This window comes from Atta colombica, unplaced genomic scaffold (genome assembly GCF_001594045.1).
Source record: "Atta colombica isolate Treedump-2 unplaced genomic scaffold, Acol1.0 scaffold207, whole genome shotgun sequence".
Lineage (NCBI taxonomy): Eukaryota > Metazoa > Arthropoda > Insecta > Hymenoptera > Formicidae > Atta > Atta colombica.
Window position 1 is genome coordinate 3318310 of NW_017259302.1, and position 9919 is coordinate 3328228.

General features: G+C 36.6%; 1 protein-coding gene across 1 annotated transcript in view; it reads right to left on the reverse strand.

Annotated features, from left to right (window-relative positions):
* The window catches only part of LOC108687459, a 13875-nt gene that overhangs the window by 2564 nt on the left and 1392 nt on the right, over nucleotides 1-9919 (reverse strand). The window contains exons 2-4 of the mRNA XM_018193226.1: nucleotides 8929-9113; nucleotides 7443-7681; nucleotides 6341-6619 (exon numbers count right to left, since the gene is read on the reverse strand). Of these exons, the coding sequence (XP_018048715.1) occupies nucleotides 6341-6619; nucleotides 7443-7681; nucleotides 8929-9113 (703 nt within the window). The remainder of the gene's footprint in view (nucleotides 1-6340; nucleotides 6620-7442; nucleotides 7682-8928; nucleotides 9114-9919) is intronic.

Here is a 9919-nt window from a genome sequence, read left to right on the forward strand (position 1 = left end):
TTTAATAACAGTCTTTCGCTTTTTGCTTTTGTTTTGTTTTGTAAAACGATAAACGGATAAAAATCAAGTAGTGTCTACAATCAGCTTGGCCCTCTTAATCTTGGCCGGCGGTAATTCTCGCGGAATTTGGCATCTCGATGAGGTCAAGAAAGATTTAAAGAGCAGTAGCGGGCTAAAAGGACGTAGAAGGAGAGGAGAGAACACCGATGTGAGACTCCGAAAGACATGAAGAGGCTGAGAGATGCCTCGGGTTGTGGGCCGAGAATGCGGAACTTTATTCCATACGTACGACGGCCTCCCACGAGGTCGACTCACGAATTTATGCGCTGCCGGTCGTCGTCGTCCTCGTCGTCGTCGTCGTCGTCGTCGTCGTCAAGGCAACGTCTCATCATCATCATCATCATCATCAGCATAACTGTCATTACCCGTTGCCGTAAACAACGACGACACGGAGCGGCGCTCTCGCCTCCCGCCTTCTCTCGGATGCGCATGGAAACTCTCCTCTTCGAAGAAGGACTTCTTTGCGCAACGATTTGCAGTAAAATACAGAGGCGGAATATATTAGGTAAGAATCGCAGGATGAAATCCATCACGAGTGTCCTCTCTGAGAATTTTATAAATGCTTTCGATCATGTCGATGAGTTAGAATTATAATTTATGATCATCTATTATAACTTTTATCACACCGTGCGAATAGATACGTTTTATGAAGCGTTTGATCAACGGTGCAGTTTTTATTTATTATAATAATATCGGCGACTTTAGAAACGATGTGCACCTATAACGGTATATAATAAGATACTAAAAATTCGTATACAATAAAACGTCGATGAGATCGTAATTGATTAGCATCGCTGAGAAGCGATAAGCTGACATCTAATCTCCGACCACATCTAAGCAGCATTAAAACAGTTTCGCGCGAAACGCAGCTACGTCATGTAAGACGATGCAGAGGCGAATCGTGACTATAAGATGTGCGAAGGCAGTTAAGTATGTCACGTCGCTTTAAACCGCAAGGATTTCTGGTAGGAGCAAACGAGGCGCCGTTCACACGGTGGGACAGTGAAAAAAAATCAGGTGTTGATTATCGCGGTCCAGCATCTGTCGCGTCCTCTCTAATCATTCGAAACATAAATATGACGGAAGGAGGATGCGTATCTGCGTGTCGCGCTTCTTGATTATCCGAATCTAGAAATATAATCATCGATTTATTCAATATCCTCGAATACAGCAACGGTCATTTCGACTCTAAAGTAAAAACTTTTAGACAAGTGTACAATTTGTATAATTGATACTATGAGGTTCTAAATTGTAGGTAAAAAAACTTCCTCTATTAATCATAAGACGGAGCTTCACTTGTTCATTCTATAATTCGAACAAAACGCAAGATGTAGGTTAAAACTTAAAGTATAGTTTTCATAAGATGTAGTTGAAGATTAAATAAGCAAATTATCTTTTTCTTTGCATAAAAATCACGTAGAGTCGTGTAACTTCGATTACAGTCGAATATTATAACGAATTCGATTGGATGTACTATGGTGCACATTAAAGTGGTCATAGCGCGAATTAACGAAATAATGTATATTTAATATAAATGTAGAAATTGATTAAACCGCGAAATCTTTAATACGAATTATACTATCGGGTAAAATATGTATTCTATAATATGTATTTTATAATAAATATTTGCATTTCATTTTTACTCCACTAATGCGAATTTGTTATAATGACTCCGACATTCATGAATAGGATGGTTAAAATTCGCCAAATTCCTGAAATTCGAAATTAACAGCGGATTATTGCTCTGATAGCAGAATAGTGAATTGGAGAATGAGGAGATCTTGTTTGTATGAATAAATCTTCGCAGGCGGGTGATCAATATATATAGCTTCAACGCGCACATACGATAGCTTCGAAAATGGACACATGGTTCGGACATGTTTCAGCGATATCTTCCCTGGGGAGACTCAGCAGTACGCCTTATCGAATAACATAAACAGTATTTTCCTTCCACTTTATTATTTGTATTGTCACAGCGACCGATCCCCCTTAACGCATGCTGAACCGCTCGAGGAGGAAGGTTTACCATGAAACCACAAATGGGTTCGTGACAATTGAATCAATTTTTAATTTAATTTAGAGATTATTGGAGACTAAAAAATTATACTCAAAAGTTACGCAACATTTAATAATTTGAAAGAGTCAAACAATCATTGTATGCCTAATGGCGCGCACGATTTCAGACCATTATTTTGGCATCGTTAGCTAATTACTTTCATAGTTCATAATGAAGGAATCGATGTTGCTAGTCATACGTCAATTGCATGGGATATTTGAATTTTTTTTATCTGCATACATATACAGGTTTATCGATACCGCGGACGAACAGCTTTCATACAAAGTCTGGCTGCCAATATCGGCAATCGGCTGATTTTTGTGACCGTACATAGCCCTGGAGCCAGTCGAGATACGTACGCCCGTTGTGCCGTGGTACCTGCCGCTGACACGACGACGTCCTAACGGTATTCTTTCCACTGTAACAGGTGCTCAATACAATCTCTCTCGGTGTACGAGCTTAACGCCGGAGCCGAATGTATCTACCGGTATCTACATGGTGCGACGGGATATCAGATTCGTCGTTTTTTTTTTCTCTCCATCTTCTCCATCTCGAAATTTATTCAACGACATTATATGGGTCAGTCGTCCGTTAAAAACACGTTTCTCATGAAGTAGGCACGCCCCAGAGGACGAGCGCGAAGTTCTGATATACTCACATCGCGTGCATCTTAATGTGCACCGCTGCATATCAGACTACACGCTGTTTTGTGCAAAAGATATAGCAAGTAGGATGGATTCGTACGTGCGTACAGTTCTGGCTCGAGTACCAATAAAGAAGTATTTATACTAACATCACCGTTATTCTTCTTTCTATCGTTGCGTTCCCATTCTCAAGATACTCTCCCCCTAACTCTGGATCCCAAAGGGTACATTATAAATGAAATAAATTTCTCTTAATCGGATCGTGAGTCTTTAAATGCCTCTTCCTTCATTAAATGACGATAGTTATAATTTGTTGTCTGCTGTCGATCCATTCACTTTAATAGATTTTAAAGTTTCGATTATTGTGAACGGTGAAAAATTTAAACGGCCGATGGGATTTCTCATACAATGAGAAACATCAACAATAAAGTGCTAGTTTACAAAATATGATTCTTTCGCGTTATTTTCAGTTAATTTTCTTGAATTCGATAAATAAATTCGTTGTGTCTAAGAGTTTAATTCATACGTATCACATAACTTGATGAAAATTACAAAAGTGAGTAAATTTATTAAGTCGATTATGAAATATCGATTATAAAATTAAATTATAAATAAAATTTAAAAAATTTTAATATATTTGTTCATTTTTCTAATAAACTTTCACCGAATTATAATATACAATCCTTAGCTTTATTTTACATGAAGATGTGCACTTTTTTCATATAAGGCCTAATATCCTTTTAATCTTTTACACAGTTCATTTTTCCTCTTTTTCTCCTTACGTTAAGTTCAAATCAAAAGAACAGACCTATAGTCGCGCGATGCGTGATCCCGTGAATGAGAAGTTTTCAAACTTGACCGCGAAAGTGAATGATTTTATTGAAGAAGATTGCATGCACAATGGCAAATCGGGCCAGACTCGATTCCGTATTCAATACAGATGTCTCAATGGCGAAACAGCCGGAAAAGAAAGAAGGAAAAGTAGATGAGTGCTCAAAGACGACAACGAGAAGCAATTTTTCGTAGCTATACCAGCAAACTGGGTTACGAGGTCGCTCGAATCGCCACTGCCCAGTTTTCTACGAGAGTCGATAAGATTCAAGCTGGTACGCATCCCGCGAGTAGAAAGCGCCCAAATTTTTGTCGTCACCGGTCGGGTATGAATCTTTGGAAGCATTTCCGCTTTCATGCGCAGGAGACGTAGAGTTGAGCGATACGTTTAATTTTTTTGTTTCTTCAAGACAGAAAAACAACAAAAAAATAAAGAAACTCAATCGCAATTGGTTTGTCTCGATATTCTTGACAATGATAACGCTAAAATACACTATTATTTTATCAATTTTTGACAAAAGTTTTTTAGACAGTAATCACTTCGCTCTCTACGTTTATTACCATACATAAAGCTGATTTCCCCGATCTCAATGGTTCTCCTCGCTTCGAGAAGAATGATTATTAGATGCTCGATCATTTCCTGACGGATCGCGAAAAGAAGAAGCGAGGACTTTCACTTTCGTACGGCGCCCAGCGTCGGCTTGCGTTAACGTTTAACCGGCGCAATGATGCGTCCAGTCAACAGCATCGCGAGATTATTCTAAAAACTTTCCATTTTGCAATTAGCCGCAAATTACATAACGATGCAATTGTTTTTTTTTTCTTCTTTCTTGTGCTACTTGTACACGGCGCGTTTATATAACTTCAATCTTCTTCTCCCACAATCGATCTCTCTGTGTCGTCGATTTTCGATATTTTACGCGATTTACGAATCTTAGAACATAAATTGAACAAATTGTACAACTTTCGAGATACTACAGCTATCGCGCGTGTACAAGACTGCAATAAATTTAATTACTGGGAGTCAACATGGTATAAATTTTCCATTAAGTATGTCAAATAAGAAGGTAATTGCGTCAAAATAGCAGCTTCGAGGTAAACCCGTGTGTTTACGTCCTGAAAACCTATTTTCGCGGCCATGTAACATACCTACGCAACGATACTCTCAGAGGTATTGGCCAACGATGAGGAATTTCTATGAACTACGAGCATAATATTCATGGCAAGTTTCTCACTCGCTAGATGCAATTGTCACGCTTGCAGCCAATTTTACGCACGCTCCTCACTATAGGCTTTCTTGAAATGGGATGTTGCATTATAACTTGACGCAACGGTTGAGTCGCGAAAATATCTCTCAGATATTGCAACGACCTACTTGCTAACGCCTAATTTCATGCATATGCTTTTTAATATTAGTACAAACTCCAGTTTGTTGTAAAGATAAGTTTACCTCTGGTATGTTGTGCTAATCGAAAATTTTAATTACGCTAGTTATAAGAGCATATAAAGACTGTTTATAGACGCGGGATTAAAATTCTATTTCTATTAGGTCAGATTTTTAAGATACAAAAGAAAGCATTTTTTGAATCGGTTTCACGATTCAAAGTCATAAATTAAATTTATTATCAAAATTCAGTAATAATTTTGTAACATTTCTCAATTATCATCAAATCCTAGTAGAACATTCGTCTTACACATCATGTGTTGCACTCCAATTTGAAAAGACATGCTATTGTACATTTTAAAATTGATATGCTATATTAAAAATTTGACCGATAAAATTTTTTCGAGGGCAGAACTTAGAGCCTCAAAATATGGTCGAAAAAGTTGTTTCTTTTTCTTGCATCAAAAATTATTAAAAATTTGTAAACTAGTGTTATTGAAAAAATATCGGAGATCTTCAGAATTTACGATTTTACGCGAATTTATAAAAAAATTAATTGATTTATATAAAATTGCAAGTTGATTTATGAAACAGAGAGTTATTAAAAATATCAACAAAGAGAAATTATCTAAAGAATCTTAACATATTTGACGATTATTCAAAGTAAAAATATTTCAAAAAAAGTATACTAATCTAAGAGAATTCTATGTTGTTATAATATTTATAATAAGGACTGTCCAAGAAAAAACCTTCCCACACAAAAACTCATATCCTCTAAAACCACTTTAAAAAAAAAAACAATTTTTTAATTTAGTAGGCTTTGCAATGAATGTAAGAAACGATTGAAACAGTTAGTTTCGTAATCGCTTTGTTCTCAATTGCAAAATGGCAAGTGAAGTAGAAACACGCAAATCCATAATCAAAATTTTTCAATAACACCCGGAGTGGAGTTTCAAATCAAATCGCGCGGGAGGCGGGAGTTTGCAGGAAAACGGTGTCAATAGGCGTTTCAAGGAAGACTTGACTATCAACCGTAAAGAAGGATCTGGAAGGAAAAAGAGTTTTCAGAGTCCAAAAACAGCGAAGAAAGAGAGCATCCGAGGAAGACCGAGACCACCATAAAAAGTATGATGGAGGGGATTCCAGAAAAAATAAAAAATTTTTGTCAAAAGTAGTTTTTAAGAATTTTTTAAAATATAGTTTTAATTGTAATTAAAAGATGTTTCTAAAATGGGTTTGCTTTTGAAAATCGGTCAAGTGGTTTAGAGGATATGTGAGTTTTTGTGTGGGAAGATTTTTTCTTGGACAGTCCTTATAATATTTAGCTTATCATTGCACCAAATCTTTACTATAAAAGGCACTCACCGGAGGAGGAATCTCTAGACGGTCTAGACGGTCTCTGACCAAGAGAATGGTGCGTTTGATAGGGTGGTGGCGTCGCTGCGCTATCAGATCCTATGCCGCTGCTGGCTGCACTTCTCGTGCCACCCCTATCAACAGTCGTGCTACCACCCACGATAGTCTGATTTAGGCAACGTCTGAACTCGATGCCGGTTAAGTTACCGTGATGTCTGTGCACAGTATCGTAGTCACGTGGCGGTAGTAATATTGGGCCGACGTCGTTCTCGCCGGAATTGCCTCTGCCTGAAACACGATTATCTTCTTCGTACTCACGTTGCCTTGACACATATGATGCACGCGCGGATGTTTGTCATTCGTTCTTATAATTTATTTGTTAGTCAATAATTATGTATATTATATCAGTTAATTTTCAAACGACCAAGTATTTTTATTGTACTTAATCAGATCTTTGATTGACAGTTTAGATTACAATATTTCATATAAATTATATATTTTATATAAATTACCAATATCATAAAATACTCGTAATTAAAGAATTCTCAAATCGTTTGATATAAGCCTGTGACAAACTAGACTTTCTCGATCTCAACCGAGGAATTTGGCAAATCTATCTTATCGATGAACGTAATTAATCTGTTAATATTGTTGACTGAAATATCCAAATGTTTCTAGCTTATTGTCATTTGGCGGGATACTTATTGTTCGAATTTTTTAATATTTTTTTATATTTTTTTTATATTTTGAGACTTTATCATAGATAATTTTTAAATTTTCATTATCCGTTATTCTTTGTCTGTTAATTTAAGATTGCATCTCTGCATTGTAGCACTGAAGAAGGCTTTGTAAGCCGAAACGTTTGTTAATTATATTAATCTGAAATTAATTTAATTATAGCTCGAAATAAGCCATGACATTGTGTTAATTTATATTGTATTTTACGTTTGTATTTCCTTTTTTATTTATTTATATAAAATATGCCTTTTTGTTTAATCTTTTATATAGTATTCTTCAAATATTCCATTTGTTTTTCAATATCGGTATAATGAAATCTTGTATAATCAATGTAATGAATACATGGCAACAATGCTAAAAAAATAATATTTACCTAATTTTGCCCGCAACTCGGCGGCCAAAGATTCATAGATAGTCGTAGTTTGGACCGGATCGTGTCTGAGCTCACCGCTACCTTCGGAAGACTCAGATTCTCTGGTACTTCGGCCATCGCTACCTAGATTGCTGCGGATTCTACCTTCGCTCGCCGTGACCCTGGCCAAATTGTCAGTGTGTGACGCTAGTATTTTTAACTGACCACCTAACAATTCGGCGGTTTCGACCGAATCGCATCTAAAATGGGTCAAAAGGCGAAAGATAAACGAAGTTTTGCCTTTATTAAAATAATAAAGGAGTAAAATGAGAGATAAATGTAATCTCATCCTGTTGGCTCTATAGCGATAGAATTGTAATTTCCCCGTTTTCCTTTATGTAACATCGCACGCACGTATGCTATATTAAATATAAAAACAATAAAGCAGCGACAAAATAAGATTGCGTAGATAATATATGGTATAAAACTTCTACGTACAACAAAGTGTGAGATTAAGTCGCTCTGTTTATAAAAAAATACGTGGAAAATGCGCATATTATTACAAATAGATGTAAGTTTATGATAATCTGCGTTGCCAGCAAGAAAATGATCAGCAACTGCTGCTCATTTAGGTCGTCGGTACGAAGAATACATTATTGTGTAGTTGTAATATTTCGTTCGAGCTCTTCGACATAGCAAAATGTTCTTTAACGGGACTTTCATTGAGCATGTCAAAGAGATCGTGTGCCTTCGCGGTAAACTTCGATTCTCATTCACAATTGCCATCGATATTGATTCTCAAGGAACGATATTTTATAACTTCATTTTTATTCCCGCAGTTTCGTGCATAAAATAAAATTCATTTGACACTTCTGAACTTGAAATAATTACTTTTAACGTAATTTAATTATCGTGCCGCTGTAAAGAAGATCGTTGAACTAATAATTTGCCCTGATAATTTGCAATTTAATAACAAGATTGCTTCGAATGCTTTTATTCGTTCGCATGGCAGTTTTGCTGCAACGTAGCTGAGCTACGTGTGAACATCGCGGGATTATGAAAATCATTAACGATCCGTTAGAATTACGAAAGTCATTAATTAAAGAATGAAACGTGACTCGCGTAATGAGATCGAGGAGATGAACTGAATGGTTTCTGTTTAACCGCGAATTCCTGACACGGACTTGATGAATAAACAGCGTGTCGCATCTTAGATTCCCATATTTATATTTGCATTCTTAATAAAGATCTCTATACGCTCTTAAAGTTCTATATTCTTGCCTGATTAATGAAAGAGCGATTCGAACGTGTTTGGCCGACTACGGAAAAAGAACAAAGCTAATTAGCTCGAAAATTGAAATCTTATTTTCATTCAATCTTATTGTATATGATATTTAATCAATATTATGTGTTAATGTGTTAAAAATTTAGTTCTCTTAGTTTAGTCTTTAATTTATTACACATATTAAATTCTTGTTAGTCTGTTATATTAAGTTGATATAGTAACCTGTATGCATGCACATGTACGGGATTGTTCGTCGCTGGATTTGGCAGGAGCAAAGTCGCGGCCACGATGTCTTCCCGCTGTACGGCTGCCAGCACCGCGTGACCCGGTACCAAATGTTTGACTGCCGATCTCGTCGAGCCACCAGGATGAACAGTTTGTATAATCTTCAGACCTTTGTTGCTCACCTATATCAAATATAAATACACGCCGTTCACATTGCTGGTTGCGAAGATTGCGCGCGCGCAGGTTCCTTGCGCAAACCGCGGCTTTGTTTGCACCTCGTGAATCGCGAGGATTCTTCGCGATACGTTCCGCACTATGATTGCAACGTTTAAATGCATATTTAATAAAATAAACATAGATTAATGATAAAAAGTATACATGATGTCTCGGAAGACCTTATTTCTTGAATATTCAACGCGATGATAATATTGTTCGCATTAGTTAGTAATCAATTCATAATAATCCAAGTTTCTCGCATCGTACAATTTTCGCGATTACCTTGTTCTTCATCTCGCATCCCGCACAAACGTTCGTCCTTGTACTTAAAGTGAATCACGTGAGAGCAGATATGCGAGAAGGCGTGTGCCGCATTATTCTCTTTCTCGTATAATGTGTTCCACTTCGCGAAAACACTTAATTACCGTTCTGTCGATCATTGCGACGATTCGAATTACTGAAACGATTGTGAGATTGGTTATGAATATCTACCACCCACGGACACTCCATAGACTTTCCCCGCGCATCGTTGTTACGCTAACAATTAAACTTACACAATGATTAGACGAATCTTGTTTCATAATTGTGTTCTTTTTTCGACATAATGTACGTGTCTTGCTGTGAATTTCTACTGGTAAGTGTATATTTTGTTACCAATGGGAAAAGCCAGTAGTAAAAATAAAGAGAGAGAGAGAGAGAGAGAGAGAGAGAAAAAGAGAGAGAGAAAGAGATAAAAATATATAATATTATATATCATAAAAATATATACTGT